Source organism: Wyeomyia smithii, chromosome 2, assembly GCF_029784165.1.
Source record: "Wyeomyia smithii strain HCP4-BCI-WySm-NY-G18 chromosome 2, ASM2978416v1, whole genome shotgun sequence".
NCBI classification, from domain to species: Eukaryota; Metazoa; Arthropoda; class Insecta; order Diptera; family Culicidae; genus Wyeomyia; species Wyeomyia smithii.
The window spans coordinates 24,021,472-24,042,014 of record NC_073695.1 but is presented as its reverse complement, the minus strand read 5'-3'; the positions used below and the strand labels follow the sequence as shown (position 1 = coordinate 24,042,014).

At 36.3% G+C, this 20,543-nt stretch overlaps 1 protein-coding gene across 4 annotated transcripts in view; it reads left to right on the top strand.

Annotated features, from left to right (window-relative positions):
* Positions 1-20,543, top strand: part of LOC129719467 (protein bric-a-brac 1-like) — a 376,548-nt gene that overhangs the window by 253,513 nt on the left and 102,492 nt on the right. For 2 of the 4 annotated variants that reach the window (XM_055670810.1, XM_055670807.1), the window contains exon 2: positions 104-148. The exons of the other annotated variants lie outside the window; for them this stretch is intronic. In XM_055670810.1, the coding sequence (XP_055526785.1) occupies positions 104-148 (45 nt within the window). The remainder of the gene's footprint in view (positions 1-103; positions 149-20,543) is intronic. 4 annotated transcript variants of the gene reach the window in all.

The window sequence follows — 20,543 nt, the reverse complement described above, 5'->3', positions numbered from 1 at the left end:
TGGTTTTTTATTTGCCTTCCAGACTAGAGACTAGAAGGTTCTGATAAGCTGTTTTTTTACTCTACTAATATCGATTACTTTTCTCCCTCTTTTATCGTTGCAGGTAAACGAAGTTCTACTTTTGAAGAAATATACTGAAATCCAACATGTGAGTTTATTTATGAATTTATTTTATTTTGAGATTTTTACACTTCAAAGCTGATAGCAACTTAGGAATCAAACGGGTAGATTCCAAAAATCTTTCCCGGATCGTATAATGTTTTTGTTAAACGAAGAAGCCCAGTTTAATTTCAACAGAAACACTGATTACGATGAAAATCACATACACTAGTACTATGTCAATCACTAGATCAGACTACGCTATAAAAACATTTTTCAGTCGCCATCAAAAATATTATTCAGATTCATCCTCAAACGAGAAGCAAGCCACTTCCGAGGTTTGCCCTTCCCACTCATCTTGGGGTTTTTTAAGGTTTCGTTATGGCGGGAATGCGTAATAACTTGTCCAGTCCAAAAGAGGGAACACACGACAGTAGGGCAATAAAAAAAACTTGGAGCAAAAAAATAAACAATGTTTTAAATAATAAAATAAAAACTTCCAAGCGAACAGTTTTTTTTATGATTCCGCAGCACTCATATCTCGAGTGGCTGCATACGGAAATGGCCGGACGGTACAATCTTAGATTTATTGATCGTAAAAACATTACACATATTATTATGATGGCTCGAGTCGAACGTTCCACATAAAGCGAAAAGATTGTATGGCCCATATTTTGTACGTGTTCCTACCTACTCTCGTTTCGTTATTTTGCCAGAGCACAGACCCAGTAACTGTTACTTATTTTACGTGAGTTGCATCGTTTGTTTCAAACTCCGCTCAAAGTTCCGCAGTGACTATTTTGACACATCAATGTTCAAAACATAGTTATTCCCATCCCGTATAACGTAGTTATCAACTGCCGTTTGAAAAAGACCTCTCTTTCCATTTAGCCTAATTCATTGAGTTGATTTTCGATTTTCTCGCTTTGATTGGAGTAAAATTTGCTACCTCAATCTTCTTGATCCACCTTCTGTGGTCAAATTTTGATAGAGTTATGAATGAATGAGTGAACAGCTTGGCTTGGCGGAACCCTATAATAACTTGCCCGGTCATTGTTGTGTAGGCTATTTATGGTCATCATATCTTCAGCTTCGGTCATTTCCGCGCGTGGAAACATCATTATCGTCGTGGTCATCAGCTTCTATGCTGGGTCTTTCTTCCCTAGCAGGTAGACCGAGATCGTCTATGAAAAATGAGGCAACGGTAAAAGACTTTTCATCAAATTCGCTTCGGCCATTCATAAATCTAGTCGATGACTTTCATCATTTCGTCTCATCAACGAGTTCAATTTCCTAAACGAATTTCCAGAAATGAACGGCTTGTACTCACCTCTTGCTTTGTAGCCTCCATCGTGATCATGCGGGGCCAATGGACCTATTTCGGTTCCCTGCAAGATGTAATTCGTTCTATTTTGTGGGTAGCAGAAAATCGCCAGCATCCAAATTATTCTACAAAATATAAACCAACTGCGTCATCCAGTCTGGCGAACTGATAGGCTCCAAATGGAAGTCACTGCCGGAGAGAAACTGCGTCCCATGGCAGCGGCAACAGCAGCAGCACCGGACCGATCATCAAAGGGAATCTGTGTACGGCTTGGGAAGCTTCTAACGCGCGCAGGTTGTTTATCTTGTTCGCGCCGTTGTTTATTGGTCAAGCTGTTTAAATAATTTACTAATAACAATAACGAATATTGTTATTGTGATTATAAAAAAAAATGCGCAACGGTCAGACGAAAATGGTTTCGAGTGTAAATTGAGCAGCAAGAGATAGAGAGAGAGATTCGGCTGGCTGCTTCCTGACGCGCACCGTTTCGGCACCTTTGGGGCGTTTAATATCTCTTTCATGTTGGGGGAAAATATAATCATTATGACGATAAATTCGAGCAAAGGAACAAACGAGCCAAGAAAAAAAAAACGAAACACCGGGAGGATGTTTGAATGGCAGTTCGATTTACAGTTGGCGATTGAATAAATTCTCGCTAATGTTTAACGATCGGGAGATATGTATTTTATTTCGGCGTAAAAATAATGAGAACGCGTTTGGACCGTGTATTAACAATTTTATTTCAATTTAAGTTTTTTTTGTGGTTCAATATTTTTCGTTAATTGGGTTGGGGCACTTTGAAGTCGAAAAATATCATGTGCCAAGTGTTAGCTTATAACCACACCTGATAAAGTACACTTTCAACCGTGGTCGGGCAATAGTTTTAATTGTAAAACATTCTAAACTGTGCCCGTGAAACCGTACTTAAACATTGTGTGTGGAAAAAATTGAATTAACTAATTTTATTTTCTGCTTGTCCAAGATGTTAGAGTAAGATTATTCCGAATTGTAATTGTAATTGCTGATTGTAATTGCTGATTTTGATCGCGGCCCAATGTTTCCAACTGATGTCCAGAATTTTTTTTCAATGTGTTGAATTGTTACATTTAATGTTACATTTCTTGAGGTGAGTTACATTTGAATGTTACATTTCTTGAGGTATTAGAGGTACCATGTGAATTGAATGTTTACTGCCAATAAGAGTAAATTTAACTTATTCATTGAAAATTATCGCACCTTTCAGTATGACATTATAAATTCATTTTTTGGACTCTCAAAGGGTGTCCCAATGTCACATTTCGTGATATCCTGGCTAAGCGGAACATGACATACATGGTTCACTGAACATGTATAATGTTTCCACAAAACAAATACTTTGGATCCATGTTACAAAATTTTGAACCATGATATCGTTGGCAAACATGGCATTGAGCGATGCCTTCTTCACCTCCGTATAGTTTCCTATAGAACTTCCACTTTATTCACACATTATACATAATATGCGCTTTTTCTAAAATTTTTAAATTGTTAAGCTAATAGCAAGCATAGCAAATTAATTTAAAAAATTACAAGGAAAACCTCAGGTTTGTGACTGGTTTCACCTCGTGAATTTTGTTCCATATTAATTACTTGGGAAAGGCAATTCTGTAAAAGTAATTTTGATTTGACCATTGATAAAATTGTTTAATCAGAGGTGGGATCCTTTAAGACAACCTTGAACGGCTCGGCATACTTGGTGTCGTCCGTAAAATAAAAGTTATTTTCAGTCAAATACCGAATAAGACGGTTGAAATCAACAACATTATCCTCCACGGTGAATTTGACAAGTAAATTTAACGTCAGACACAAATGTCTTGACCGAACATAACTGCCGTTCTACGCATAGTTGTCCCATGTTACTTTTGGGTGATCTTCGTTTTTTATCACCAATGAGTCTATTTTCACGTATATTTTTGAAAAACTTTTAAAAATAACATTGTTTGTTCCGAAAATCTTGAAAAACTATACCAAGTCTGTTTGTCCCATCGATGATTTTCTACACATATTTGTCCCACTAGATTATTTCTATTCTAAATCACCCCACTAACCACTAATTCCCACATTTATAACATGGGAAGTGCTACAGAGCACTAAAGACTTCTCCTAACAACGTTTGGTACATTACGGGTTTCAGAGTTTAAAGCTTGAACAGCCTTGTATCCCCAGTACGAACTTTGTATTGGGAAACATCGAATGCACGTGGTGGGACTGATATGCGTAGAAATTACATATTAGAAGGCAAATTTCTCGGCAATATTGTCCCAGTGGGTATTTTCATGAAAAAGAGTGGTAAATCGAAAAACCTTCAACTAGATTTATTAAAAACAGTCTATTGTAAGGTAAAACTGGTTAGGAACCCATAATTGCATTTGTCACATTGACGCAACACGTAAAAGTATTGTAAAACTTTAACATCGTTTTTCTCGTTTGCATGATTTGGAACATGGGACAAATATGTGTAGAACGGCAGATAACTTCTTGAAAATAAATCGATAGATGTTACTACAGCCTGTAGTAATGTGGGAAATATTGATCTACGAAAATCCATCGAACAAAACCCTCACAAAACAGCAATCAAAAACGTAATCGATAGCATTGCATGGACTAGACGTGAAAAAGATAGTTACTACCCAGATCGAGTTATTGCCAAAAAATGTAAAAAATGATATTGCATATCAGGCAAACAAAGTACTGGAAGGGACAAACGTTTCAAGCAGCTTCGTAAAGTTATAATGGTTATATTTTCATCCAATGCAGGTTTCGTCTGCTAGTTATTGCTTAGCAACGATCTGATTGGATATTTAAAAAAATCCAATTTTCAAGAACTAGTCTAATATGAAACAGTATATCTTCAAAACAAGAGAAGTTAGAAGAAAAATGCCTTCAGCAAAGATTTTTGTGGAAGTATCTGAAACTTTGCTGGAGTCGCAGCATTTCTCTAAAAAGCAATACTGGAAAGCAAGATTTTGCAGCGCCACTAGTGACGTAGTTCCTAAGTAAAACTTATTTCTAGTTGTTTATTTTCGAAAACGGTAGACTAAAAATGATGTGTGTAGTAATACTTCGAAGATGAATTAAGATAAGTTGAAGCCTCACGGAATATCATATAGGAATAAGACTTTGGTGAGAATGTAAGAAGAAATTTTTTTTCCAATTCTTTTCCTCAATTAGGCAATGTTTTTTAAAAGTTTTGTTATATTTGAAAAATCTTAATATATGCGCAGTAGTATTGCCGATGATGCAATAATGCATGTTTAAACTGGACCACTGCCCTAATGACACAATCCTTCATTTTTGGCCAAATTGAAAATTCTTCCACGCGCATCTCAAAAAACCAATGTCATGAAGGTTTCAGTGGAAGGAACTGTTTTCGTCTTTTGCGTAGCTTTTTTTTTCTTTTATTTTCCGTCGGTCTAGTTCCACCACTGCTTGTTGTGTCAATCACGGAAGGCGTGATCTAAAAGATTTTTCGCCTTGACATCGTTAGCCATGTCAAAAATACGCTGAGAAATCATGTTGATCAGCATGGGAATCGAATCTAACAATTTTTCTGCCTTATCATCAATCATTACATGAACGACTTCTTGAATGCAAAGTTTAATAAAATTTTCGGCAATATGTGCGGCCAAAGTTTCACTCTTTTTCCAAGAAAAAAAGCACAGGTTTACGAAATTTTCGAGATCGATTTTTCACGCCAAATGACCTAAAAATGCATGAAATGTCGAGGTCTCGTGTTATCTACCAAACCTTTTTTTTTTTTTTTTTGAAAATATTTGACCTTCGAGTTGAGACTGACATTTAAAAAAAATCATTGGATAACTCCACATTTCAATGCATGCGGCCTCAAGCGTTTGGCACCAATAAAATTTATTGGACTACGAAAATTTTATGCACAAGTTTCTTTCATTTGCTTTTTTAAAGAAGTGTTCCGCCGAGCAAAAGATCTGGGACGCCGCGAGCAGCTTCAAAAGCTTCGCGGGGCACCATTTAAAAATCACTGTTATAGTATTACAGTTGGCTCGCAGTTTACCATTATCAAAATTTTGTTAGGGCAACTTGAGTTATTTCGGTAAAATTTCTTATCAACTTTCTGAATATTTTGTTTAATTTATTGTGTTCATTTCAATAATCATTTTTGTAAAGTGTTTGTGTGTCTTGTTCTCCAAATGCGGGTGCTTTATTTTAAATTCGTAAATTTTCAGCTCTAGTAAGTTCGTATTCACTCTTGTAAGATAATCGCAGATACATTCGCCATCTAAAACACCGATGTCATAAAAGGTTAAGCGGATTAAATTGTCTGTGCCTTATTGTTAGTTTTTTCATCCTCACTCTATTAATGTTCTTTGGATTAAAAAGTAGTAGGATTAAAAATTGTAGTAATACTTCAAAGATGAATTCAGATAATTCGAAGCCTCACAGAATATCATGTAGGAAAAGAACTTTCGTGAGAATGTACGAGGGGTTATTGTTTATTTTAGCTTGAAATTAGCTTGAAATTTTTGCAGCAGGTTTACCCACGATTCAATAATACATGTTTGAGCTGGAGCATCTCCTTCGTGACACAATCACTGATATTTTATTTTATTTTTTTATTTTTCTTCTTTTCACCATCTAGCCATTAGGGTCATGATGGTTTTTCTAGGGTGGGGAGAAGCACAACTGAGAAAGCCAAGATCCAGTCTCAAACGAACGTAAAAACGCTCCAGAATTCCTACATTCATACTTCTACAAACATTAAATTTAACAATTAGCATTTAATAATTAGCATTCAACAATTTGCATTTGTCAATTTGCATTCAACAATTTGCAACATTTAAATTTCAATAATTAACATTAGCGCTGCATACATGCACAGTTGAAATTTGTCTAAGAGCTTGTCTTGGCCTATTTTTGGTTCATTTTGTCCGTATACAGTACGCTGGAAGTCAAGGCTAAGCATATCTGCTGATCTGAAGTTTATTGCGGGGGCGTTGATGTTTATTTGCGACAGGATACAAGGGGCATCTATGAGGCTAGTCAAAAGTTCACCAACCATAACAGCTTCCGTTTTTAACCCAGGATATCCATACTTGGAAGTAGCTCCATCTTGTTACGCCAAGGTAAGAACCGTAAGGCATAACGTACGAACCACGACTGCACAGATTCAATCCTTCTGATCCATATTTCTGCGTACGAGCTCTAAACAATAACACATGATTCTATTACAGAACGCACAAGCGAAAATAATAAGGCTCTTAGGCAATGGGATTCTGAACCTTCTGGCGATTCGCATAATAAAGGCCAAGTTTTTATTCGCTTTCGAAATGATAGTTTGATAGTTGATTTGATAGTCTTACAATGTACCAAGATCTTTTACTACAAATGTACGATTGAGTAATTCACCACCGTTGATTGTGTAGTTCCAGTTTATTGGATTTTTCTTCCGGGTGAATGAGGTTACGGAACATTTTGTCACACTAATGGTCAGAAGATTATAGCAACACCAGTCACAGAAAAGGTCACTGTACCTCTGCAACTCCCGGCAGCCAGCAATAGATTTTATTGCCATATATAATTTAGGATCATCGGCATAACCTAGTCTGCATCCTATTGACAAAAAAGGCAATGGACCAAGTTTGCTTCCTTGAGGCACAGCTGATGAATTTACAAAACTGTAAAGCAGGTATTAGACGACGTAAATATTTGCTATTTTTGGTACGATTTTTATTTGCACAAAATAAAATCTGTATTAAAAAATAGCAAATATTTGCTTCGTCTAATACCTGCTTAAGACTCCAGGTTTCCCGATTTAACCGATTAATATCGATCATTAAGATAAGATTTCATTCGATTAACAAAAGGAGATGCAACTCCAAGTCTTTCAATTTTGTTTATCAACGCGATCAAATGCTGCCTTCGTATCTTTTTATTTAATAGTAGGAGATGTTTTGTGATGAATTAATTATTTACTAATATTTATTCAGAATTTTTATTGTGTGTTCTGCCACAAACGGTGACATATCAACACAATTACATATATTTTAAGCTTTATTTCATTAAAAGATTGTAATTGCCTACGCAGTGTGAATGTGAATATAATTGTAAACCTATTTGTCAAATGCCTTCATATCTGTGTATATTGTATCCACTTGCAATCCAAGCTCCATGGGCGTGATGCAGTGGTTTTCGAATAAGATTTGGATCTTGCCCATACCACGATAATTTAGAAAGTTTTGCTTGTCGCCGTGCCTGAAAACAGGGAACAGAAATAATTTTTCCATAATAATGGATGCTTTGACTGTGCCAACAATTTGTTGAAAATAATCCTAAGAGGTACGCATAGCAGTGATGCACACTTTTTAAGTACAATAGCTGGAATTCCATCTGGTCCAGGGGATGAAGAGGACTTCAGTTTTTCTAGGGCAGTTAGAGCATCGTTGTCAGAAAACTAGGACAGGCTAATCAGGTTCTTTCTTATTTGGCGAAAATGCACCCGATTTTCATCGAATCCATCACTTCAGCTATAGAGGGTTTGCATAATCGAAGCCAACAGATGAAACTGTTTTCACCTTTAGCACAAACGATTGTCCACTTGGCTGTCCCAAAAAAAATCGATGTTCAAAACGTCAAGGTGCTCAGCCCTAAATTGAAAGATATTGTCATTTATAGCATTTTTGTAGAACATTTCGACTTTCTAAAAAATCGTTATTCTGCACTTTTTTCAAATCTGTTCGATTCCTAAATTTTTCCATATATTTTTTTTATTTTTGTGGGGTTGTTTTTGAATATTTTGCATGGTTTGGTTCAGCATCGCTTTCAGTTATTTGGCTCACAGAGCCCATTGAACATCACAAAAAAGTGAATTTTTTTTCATAATTTGCAGTTAAAACCCTTTAAAACACATATAAAACATTTTTGTGACCAATAACTGAAATTTTTACTGCAAAGCGGGATTCAAGACGAAAATTTACATGAAAAAAGATCCTTGATATCTTATCCGGGGGCTGAGATATTGGCATTTATACATGTGATGGAAAACTATGCATTTTGTCAAAAATGCCACTAAAGCTCAATATCTCCATGGCACAGTGTTTTATTTTGCCGTTTGTGCTTATAATTTCCTAAATAGTGATTCAAATATTGATTATAACCATAGGGTATGTTCGGAGGAGTTTCAGGATATTCAAAAATGCATCTTTTAATGTAGAAAGATAGGTGATCAATCCGTGATGAGATAAAAAATTTACTTTTTATTCAGAATAAGATAGACGCAAGGTGTCTTCGACAAAGTTTTAGGTTATATTAAAACAAGAAATTTTACCGAAGACATCATGTTTCTATCTCTTATATATTACAAACAACATTGAGTTTTCTAATAGAAGGCACTAAAAATCACGATTTTTGTTCTAACTTTTTGCGCATTTTTTTCCGAATTTATAAACCTTTTACTAAGTTCTTAGCCATCCAAAAATGCATTCGTTGAACATTGTTATTTTTTTTCTCCCAAAGTAAAACAGTTATTTACCATATTTGTCAAAATGCTTAGTTTTCCATCACAAAGAAAAATGCCAATATTTCAGCTCCCTGATAAGACATCAAGTATCTTTTTGCATGTAAACTTTTGGCGTAAATCCCGCTTGGCAATGAAAATTTCAGTTCTTGATCAAAATTTTTTTTATTTGTGCTCTGTATGGTTTTATCTAAAAATTATTAGAATATTTTTTTTTTTTGTGATGTTTAATGGGCTCTGGGAGTCAAAAATCTGAATGCAATGCTGAACCGAACCATGCAAAATATTCAAAAACAACCCTCCAAAAAAAAAAAAAAAAGAAGGAAAAATTTAGGAATCGAACAGAATTGAAAGTCTAGTACACCGACACTCGTTCCTCATACCAAGAATCGCCAATTATAATTCTGTTTAGAGGTGTGTCCATCTGGCCAGTTTCATCATAAGAGGGACTTATTTTGCAAAGAGGTATTTAGTCTTGTCAAGTGTTGAACGAAAAGAAAAAGTGAGAGGAAAGCCTGACATCGAATGCCCTGATTCTACTTAGATTTGAACCCATGACCATCTTGCAGGTTAGTTTATTCATTTGCTATTTTGTCTCCGATATGATGAAGTGGTGGTTCCTAGTTCCATTTATAATTATGATTCGAAGCATAGATTTGGCATACAGCATAAGTTATTATTTCTTTTCGAATTCCAAACAAAATTAACACATTTTTTTTCTTCAAACGGGAAAATATTATGTAATAGTTTACAAAACGGTAGTCTAAAAATGGCGTATATAGTTATTCCCACCGTTGAAGTTATTTTCAATAAATTTCTGGTCATTTTTCCCAATTCCAATTAAATTTTTGCTCATTTCAATAATTTATTTAGTCGGCGGGGGGCCTAGCGTAGTTGGTAACATCTCCGCCAACCACGCTGGTGGCCTGGGTTCGAATCCCAACGGCAACATAGGTGTCGATGGTTGTGGGGTGGCGTGATCCACAACTGGTCTAGATTCAACCCTAGCCGACACTGGGAAATTTTCTGAGGCGAAAAATGTCTGGGATCACGCCTTCCATCGCATGAGGAAGTAAAACCGTTGGCGCCGGTTCGTTAATCAACGGGTCGCAAGTTAGGGTCCTGGGTGGAGTCGCCTCTCCAAGCGTCGGTGATTGGCATAAACAACAGTGGCGGAACTAGACCGACGGAAAATAAGCGAGAATAAAAAAAATATTAGTAATAACTGAGTACTTTATACTAGGAGACTACTTTTAAAGATTCCAAAACAATTGGAATATGATGAAAATACGACCGTATTATTGACGGAAGACTTTTCAAATTGAAACTGTGATTTGAATCCACAATACATGCGCAGTTGTGATGTTTATTCAAAGTCAATATTGTAGCGAATTTCGCGACATGCTACCCTACTAAAGTAAGGCGGAATCCTACGTGAAAATAACATAAAAGGCTTTTAAAGCATAGATTGATTAAATATAAAATGATCCCAAACTGAGCGAATATCTGTGAAAACAAGAAACATAACCTTATTGCGTTTCTAATTAGTAACAACACCTAGGTTTAGACCGCTGAGTATTTTACGCTAGGGAACTACTTTTAAAGTTGCCAAAACAGTTGAAGCACAAACTTCGATCTTCATTGAGTGCCGTGGAAGATTCCGACGAATCAGTTGGACTGTAACAGAAGCTCGCACTGTGCACCACGTGAGCGCTGTGACAAACAATATTTATACCTATAAGTGTGTGAATAAATACAGCCAAAGTACGGCCCGGTTACCATCGACGTTGACGTCTTTTGAAGGGCCCCAAAGTCGCCTATTCCTGCCGGGCTAGTCACCAATACTAGACACCCAGCGGCACCAGCATAGCGACGACGACGGCGGTGGCGGCAGTATTTGTACATATTAGCATTTGTCAACTTCTCAAACGTCCCGCCGCGCCGGTTGTTGTTAGTGTTGTTGGCTGCTACAAGTTACGTTCGTTCTGTCTCTCCGCAGTAACGGTCTCACTCAGTTATGCAACAAAACTAGACATTGAGCTCACCTTAACGCTTTCAGCATTCCTCACGTGCAGAGACAAATGTACCGGTTGTGAAGTGCATTTGGTTCAAAGCTTACACAAAAAAGCTGCTTCTTTTTCCAAGTGCATTTTACAAGTAATTTTTCTCCACATTAAAATACTACAGTTTAAGGTCAAGTTTTCAACCCATTCGAAGCTTTTGAACGAACACACACACACCCAGCCGTATGGCTGGCCTCTCACCTTGTACCTTGCTACACTTTGACGATTATTAGAAGTTGAAGCTTTGCGAGGAAGGACCGTGACAATGTGGGGAGGCGTGGGCAACCTTTTTTTTTTGTTTTCATCGCGAACTCCAGCACCGGGTCGCACGTACATATTTACGAAACAGAGCGGATTGTGCAAAATTCGTGCCTATTTATATTTTTAATTACTTATTACCTTCTTGGAAAATGTGAGCGCGAAACTCTCGCACAATAAAGGCCAGCCAACCAACCAAATAAGATGGAACGAGAGCGCGGATAAAGAGTGTTTTTAAAATTCTATATGTGTAGCGAAATAGTTTTAATTGCTTATTTATCCAATTACCTTGCCGTGGCGGTTTCCCTGTGGTGCCACGGATTTATCCTCCTCTATGTGAGCGAGTGAGTAAATGCAAACATTTTGAGGTATCGTCAAAAAGCAGCAGCAAAGAGCAAGAAAAAAACAAACAGCGGCCGCGCGGTGTGCTGAGGGGATTTTCGTTATTATATGAATATGTGAATTGTTATTCAAGCTTTTTACGATGTGTTTTACTGCCTTTATGGTCTCACGTGCGAAGGCGCTTTCCCGCAACGCCTTCCCGGCGTGGAATCGGTGTGGAATATGTTTCTGTGAGTTTAGCGCTTGGAGCTGTGGAATAATAGGCAATATTTTTACACGGTGAGATTTTAAAATAAGGTGAACGGAGAGAAAAAAATCACTAATTAATCACAAATTTAGTTTTCAGTTTGGAAGTGGGTGAGAGTGTTGATTACATGAGAAAATGAACGAACCATTTTTCACAGTGTCCACAGTTGTGAAGCTTTCATTTCTTTTTAGAATCAAAGAAAAAGGCTGCCTTACTTTAGGTTTTATTGCCAAATTTTTCCCAGAATGATTCAATCACTGTTATAGTACATATCGTTAAACCAACGTCGGGTTATAATATCTATTTTACGGTTGCATGCCAGATAAAAACTAGTGTGATAGCGTTCATAACTGTACGGTAAAACGCCGAGTGAATGCTGCTTTCGTAGTTAAGCGTAAATGATTCGCCAACTGAGTGGAGAGTTTGTGTTTTAGTGATTCTGATCGAGGTCACTAGCGTTTGCCTTATAAAGGTACAGTTTGTGTTTGAATTATTTTTTGATTTTTCTAGATGAAGTCATTAAAAATTAAATTATTCTTTATACTCAAATGCCGTTTCTTTCGTGTTACGAACATTACCTGCAATTTGCGGGGATTTCAATAATGCTGGTTTGCTCTAGTTTGGTTTGTTATGCTTTACGATTGCCTGCCTCTTGTTGATGAATAAAATTAGACACTTGGTCGGCTTACGACCGAATCAAGCGCCATTTTCTCAAAAAATGACTTATTAACCTCAGTGGATGTAAACAATAAAAACACTGATCGACAAAAGTGAAAAAATTCTGCCCAAGAAAAAGCTTTTTAACCGATTCTGTGGAATGTTGAAAATGTTAAAAATGTTAATTTGTTAACAAATTTGTTCAAAATGTAAAAATTGTTGAGAATGTTAAAAATGTTAAAAATATTTTAAAATGTTAAAAATGTTAAAAATGTTAAAAATGTTAAAAATGTTAAATATGTTAAATATGTTAAAAATGTAAAAAATGTTCAAAATGTTAAAAATGTAAAAAATGTTAAAAATGTTAAAAATGTTAAAAATGTTAAAAATGTTAAAAATGTTAAAAATGTTAACAATGTTAACAATGTTAAAAATGTTAAAAATGTTAAAAATGTTAAAAATGTTAAAAATGTTAAAAATGTTAAAAATGTTATGAATGTTATAAATGTTAAAAATGTTAAAAATGTTGAAAATGTTAAAAATGTTAAAGATGTTAAAAATGTTAAAGATGTTAAAAATGTTAAAAATGTTAAAAATGTTAAAAATGTTAAAAATGTTAAAAATGTTAAAAATGTTAAAAATGTTAAAAATATTAAAAATGTTAAAAATGTTAAAAATGTTAAAAATGTTAAAAATGTCAAAAATGTTAAAGATGTTAAAAATGTAAAAAATGTTAAAAATGTTAAAAATGTTAAAAATGTTCAAAATGTTCAAAATGTTAATAATGTTAAAAATGTTAAAAATGTTAAAAATGTTAAAAAAGTAACCAAAAATTAGATAGAATTTAGAAATGTTCCATGTATTAAAAATGTTAAAAATGTAAAAAATGTTAAAAGTGTCAAAAATGTTAAAAAAGGTTAACCAAAAATTAGATAGAATTTAGAAATGTTCCATGTATTTAAAATAAATGTTTATAAGTTTGTAGATACCCTCAGGAAGGCCAAATCCAAAGGCCGAAACGTCGGACACAAAACATTGTAGCATTTTGATCCACTGCTGATTCCGAAATGCCGTATTCCTCTAGAAAAAATCCTGTTAATATCGTTTTTTGAATGTAAAAATGTCAGATACAGAAAATGTAAAAAATGACGAAATTGTCAAAGATATCACAAATGTTTGAAATATCAAAAATATCATTAAGATCGAAAACATTAAAAATGGTTAAAATATTAAAAATATAAGAAACACGGTAAAAAACCCAAAATTATCCAGAATATTGAAAAATTTATGTCTAAAATTTCTAAAAAAAATTAATAATGAAAAATTATAACATAACACACCGAAATCATATCTGTGCTGCATCTTACTCTTCTTGAACTCTATTTGGGAATACGTGATAATTGAAGAATGGAGCAGCGACAGAAGACGACGACTGTCTTGGTTATTGCTACACCTTTCATCGAGTAAAACGTCTTCATTACTTCATCGTCGCAAACAGTTTCCTTCGTATCGGGAAACGAAGACGACCGGTTGGTGATGCCTAGACGACTTTAATGAGCAGTACCCTGCGCTGCCAGCTTCCTGTGCACCATCACGGCACGGAACGAAAACCACACTCTAAGTAAAGTGCATCACCGAAACAGTCCACACTTAGGCGCAGGGTTGAAATTGATCGAATTGATAATGAAAAAAATCGAAAATTTAATCAAACTTACTCAAAGTTTTGAATTAAATTCATTATCAAGCGAATGACACAAAATATTGCAGCTGAATGCTTCGAGTCGCACCCCTGCCTGATCGATCGAACGCAGTCACTTTGCACCAAACGGTTACAAACTGTTCAAACCAGATGCATATATAATATAATTTATATTTAAATATGAATATAATCACTATACTTGGCAGCTTCTGTTGTGCTTCCACTTCGGAGCGGGATGTGCTTTATGTGCTGCTTGGTACAAATGATCTCCACATTTAGAAACCGTGTGCACATTTGTGAACTCCCCGCGCACTGATCAATATCGCTCTTTGAGTGATGATTAATTTATGGAGCTAGTGAACATAACAATGTTATTTTATTATAATATTAATAGCTTCGCAGCTTTGTTGCTGTTTCTTTCCAACAGCATACGACTGCTCCAGTTTATCGGAAGCGGAATGTTTCTATATATATTCATTTTGAAAATCATCAAATATTGAACCAGCTCGTTGTGGAATATTCCTTCACCGGCATGTAGAGAAATTCATCAACAATTCACATTTCTTGGTTCTGCAGGGCATAAACAGGCAGTTCTTACACTCTGCATACATACACACATAAATGCTCCACATGCTGAAATGAGTACCGGCGGTATTGTACGGCGTGTGAATAATTCATCTAAATATAGTATACATGAAACCGGCAGCCGCTGCACTGTCGGCCTGTTGTTGTTCTTCCTGCGATGCCAGAAGGTAGAAAAATGTCCTGAATAAGAGATAAGCTTCATTCATCATTTATCACGGCGGCGGAGGCGTGCATGCATGCATGAATGTGTGCCGGGGGACAGCTCGGGTAGAGAACAACACTCGAAAGTTGTTGGAATCAGTTGCAGTTGCGTCCTGCTCTAGTTAGTATTTAGCGGGTGGAGATGGCATTCGTTAGCACTGCTAAATGATTAAATTGTCGAATTATATGCTGCATTTGTTTTGAACTCAGCTGAGAATAGCTTCACCTGACCTGGATTACGTGCGCGCTGCTGTAGCGCATTCTTTGGAGAATAGTTTGTAGTTGGGGGCGAATTACAGGTTAGTGGGAGGGGGGGGTCAGCTTGAGAAAGAAAGCTATAATCATCATCTATTACAGTTAAAAGAAGTTGATATATATATATATATATATATATATATATATATATATATATATATATATATATATATATATATATATATATATATATATATATATATATATATATATATATATATATATATATATATATATATATATATATATATATATATATATATATATATATATATATATATATATATATATATATATATATATAGGGTAAATTACTTTATTTAATTTTTCAAAATGAATTTGTTTCCCCACACAAAGGTGAACGTTGTTGACAGGAACTGAGTGGTCGTCATGTCGATTTAGGAATTTCCGTTGGCAGAACAGAGTACCCTCTAATCCATTTCCATCCCTCTATCCATTTCTAATATATTTTTTCCGTCCAAAAAAACTGATTTGCTATTTTGGCCATATCTATCCTATAATCGCCACTTGTGATGTTTATATTGGTCAGAATCTTACAAAATTATTATCTTTAGAAGACCCAAATGACAAACGTAAGAGATCCAAAAAAAAATCTCGGGGAAGTAAGAGAGTTCCATTAAAAATACCTTAGAAGTTATTTACGCCCAGCTAGAATTTTATTTAAATATTTTATGGTTTTTAATAAATAAGGTCACATAATTTATTTCAAATCAGAATAGCATTCCTAAATATTAGTATCTATCACAGCCAGATTTACAGATACTCCAACACCAACAAGCATCATTTCCATTATACTCCAGACCATGAATTAAACCAGCCGCGAAATGAACGGGATTTCATTTTTCCCTTGACTTTGCCTCGTTTGCCAAGGTCAGACAATGTAACTTGAAAATTCGATTGAAAGGAATAGCTTCACATTTTTCACATCGATATACAAAACTGCCACCTATATAACGAAAAACCAGTGTGATAGTCTTGAATACCTGCGGGTAGAACTAACGCATCAAGCATATAGCGCAGCGTAGGTGATAGAATGAGGGAAATTTGAAAAGAGGCGCTTTACAGTTTTTGTGCAAATATACAGATGAACATTGTGCGAAATATATCGTTAAGATGGCACCAAAGACAAGCAACAAAGCAGCCAAATTCACACTTCCGTACAGTTACTGTTGCCAGTAGAGTCCTGGTCCTGAGTTAAAGCAAAACTAAAGCTGTTACGAATCAATCTAGCCCGATGTAAATTGTTTCATTCCTTCTGCTCAGTACACACGGCTTTTCTTGGGGCCACGAACACGTTCTTGAAACAATAAGAAATTTTTTTTACCTTGCAAGTTCGCTAATAACTCCAAGCTTCATCCAACGACACAACTCGGAGAAGTCATTTGATAATTAATATGAAGGAATTGCTGCCAGAAACGACAAGGAAACAATAATTGTCCGGCTTCGTAGGCAAATGATTATTCGCAATGACCAAAAAATTAACGGACCTGCTGGGTGCCACTATTGTGACAACACCAGTGGCACTTCTTAGCACCGTTAAATCATTTATTTGATGATGTGAGCCAGTGTGGATGGAATCTGTTTTTAACCCGTAAAGACCCGGGACGGAACTTGTTTTTTTGAAAATGCTCGTACTCAGCACTGGAACGGCCGATTTGGGAAAACTTGTAATTTTATTCAAGGGTAATAGTTGCTCTAAGTTTTGGTAAAAGTGCCACCCCTCTGGACCCCTTCCCGTTATTGTGAGTCGCAAATATGTCTGTGTTTTGAAGTAGAATACTTCTCTCAGGAAGTTCGGCTACATAGGGATGTGAAATGAAAATCTAAAACCGAAAAAAGTGAAAAATATGTCCAATTTCAAATGCTAATAAATCGGTTAGTATTCGATGGATATCCTTCGTTCTTGCAGCAATAGATTGGAAAATCTTCTAAGATTCTTCCCAAATGCAGATAATTGTAATTTTATTTTTCAAACTATTGTTCTATTGAAAATAGTCAAGCCTTGTCAAAACGAAAACTTCGGCCTCTGATTGGTCGTTATATGATTGCTTCCCAAGCACGGTCGACAGAATCATAGACCTTGCCATTTGAAATGTGCTATTTGGTCTATATAAGAGCCTGTTTCACCCGAAGCCGCTCATTATAATTCTAGACTGCAACAACAGCAGTCCTCCCTTAGCAGCAGCAGTGGATACAGCAGCAGTAGCAGTGCAGCGTACAACGGCCACAGCTGTTGTATGGCAACGGATAGCAGAGCGCGTCTCAGCATCGATAGCAGGACCAGGTGATGCAAAGCAGCGGATATCAAAAGCAACGGAAGCGTCCACTACTGTGGCAACGAGGATAGCGCAGCGGTTGACGTTGGTCTCAGCACCAATACAAGCTGGGCCAGCTGATGCAGTGTGGCATTTTAGTGAAATGCTGTCTCTGAGCGATAGCAGGCACTCTAGCAAATGCATCCAATGAAAAGAACGTTCTGGATAGCTTTTCAGTGTTCATTTTCCCCCAAGGAATACTTTATTTGCTCTGCCAGTGATAACGCAAAAATGTGATCGGCATCCTATCGCATTATAAGAGTAAGGATGGGAATTATCGTTTTTCATCCCTATATAAGAGCCTTTTTCAGTCGAAGCCGCTTATAATAGTTCTAAACAGCGTCAACAGCAGTCTTCCCTTAGCAGCAGCAGTAGCAGTGCAGTGGATACCAGGCGGTTAGCGGCCACAGCTGTGACATGGCAATGGATAGTTCACTAGTTGCAGCGGATCTTAACATCGATAGCAGCTGGGCCAGCTGATGTAGGGACAGTGGATACCAACAGCAGCGTATAGCGGCCAAAACATTAGCATGGCTACGGATAGCGTAGCAGTTGCAGCGGGTTTAGCATCGATAGCAGCTGATTCAGTGAGGCACTTTAGTGAAATGCAGTCTCTGTGCGATAGCGGGCACTAGTAAATGCATTCAATGAAAAGATGACTCATTTTGACAACACATGAGCCGTCTAGTTTTAAGTGTTAAATCAGCTTTTCACTGTTTATTTTATCGCAAGGAATACTTTTTCCGCCCTGTCAGTGATAACGCAAAGATGTGATCGGTATCTTATCCGATATTGAATTGAACAACAAATTGAAAAATGACTGACCCGCAAGCAGCACACAACCCTCCTGTGATTTTTTTTATAATTTTTCGAACAGATTGAACAAACACTGGGAATTTTCATACGTAATAATTGCTCCATGTATCCATGACATGATTGTCAGGTGGATGATTTATGGTATGTAAGTGTAAATTTTGGAGTTTCCAAATTATTTCAGTACAAAATCACAAAACTACGTATTTTATAAAAATTCAAATAACAAAACCGTGCTTCAAATTTTAGGCTCTACATTTTTGAGGTAAAGTCTCCTGAATCCATACGCGATGAAATATTCATTTTAGCATGCAAATATTTTAAGAAAACGAGTTTGAATTCACTAAAGTACGTATTTTCATGGTAACCTGATTTTCTCAGTTTTCCACGGTAGGTTTCGACTTAGCTCCTCATTTTTTAAGCTCTAAATTTTTAGAGTAACGTCTTCTGAATCCACGTGAACTGTCATTTGCTGATGACACGGGATGATTCTAGTTCTCTCATTATATCTTCACACGCTGCAAGCAAGTAAATAACACATATTACAAGTGAACACACGAACCAGCACACGTACAACTAACTTTCAATAGTGCCCAAACGGCTAAAGGCGAACGTGCTAAATCTGAACAGAATCACTGAGATGTCCGGACATGTTCAGCAGTGCTATAGACATGCGAGAATGAAGGGGCTTCCCACACAGACGACAGATCCAAAATCTAACACTGATCTCCAAATACCAAGGCGGTCAACCGGTTTTCTGTAATCCTCTGCTGGTCCGTCGACCAAGGTTGCTGATACTCATTCAATAACACTCAAAAGCGCTCACCACCTGCGAACGTGTTCGTATAGTGCTCATATAGCATGCATTCCCGAACGAACCGAACGAAACCACCGAGCGCACGAACCGAACGATGCAGGAAAAAGATTTGTTCGGAAGAGCGATCGTACTTCCTTCAATTCCGTATTGTTTTTTGTTCATCGCTCAGTATTGATAGGAATGATTAGGCGGGAATGGAATAGTCGATGAACGTTCGCGACGAGCAGTTTGTTGAACGTTCACCCCGAGCGGAATTGGTCATAATCATAAAAAAGACAGAACATAATGCGGTGGAAGAAATCAGAGTTTAGAGTGGGACTAAATTTTAAAGGCTTGCGTGTATGATTTAAACCAAGGGGCTCGTGTGGCTGTCAAACTTCATAACTTTTTCATCTATCACTGATTGATTCTGGTACCAGTGGCTCTGGGATCCACTTTTTGGTTGAATTTGTCTAGAACAACTGAAATAGAGTGAACGTCATGTAGGGTGTTCTTGTACCACAATTATAACTTGACTTAGTTTCCAATACATATTTTTTAGATGAAAAATAAAAACACAACGTTTGTTTCCAGTACAATGTGCTATTTCAATGAATAAGACATTTTTCAACGCCGTCATGAATTCATGATTGGCAGGAAGTAAAATTTTAACGTTTATACTCTCTATATTAAATCGAAAGCGAGTTAACTTTTACGTGGGGAATCAGAAAATACTCAAAGAGCAGTATTGTTTTTAATTGCAGATCAAAATAAAATTCAATGAATAAATAAAAACGGAAGATCAAATCAGTGAACAATTGATAGATTAATTTGGAAGACACAACTGACACCACGGGAATGGCATCGCTGTCAGCTACCATACATTTGACGCGTTACCAACATCACTGGCACTGGCACCCGAAAAATGGGCAGTTTACCCTTATCTTTTGTTGATTCGGGCAAACCGACTAAATGTTGACTGCAATTATTAATAGCATATCAGACAGTTTTGAGCAATTTCTTAAGGTTTTCACATGGTATGTGATATTCTAAGTGATATTTAGTACATTAATTGTGTCCCCAAAGCAAAGTGAAGCAAACTGTAATAGCAGAAAAAGTAGTTTTGGGACAAACGGTACTGAAATAGATGTTCGTAACGCTTGAAGGCTACCATACCATTCCCTTGACTGACACTGAATAAATGATTTTAAAATGAATAAAAACATTAAAAGCATACCACATAAAACATGACTAGAATATCCGCGTAAAAAAATAGTTCTGAGGTTTGCTCTTCTTAAAGTACTTATTAGTACTATTAGTACTATTAAAGTTAATTTAAT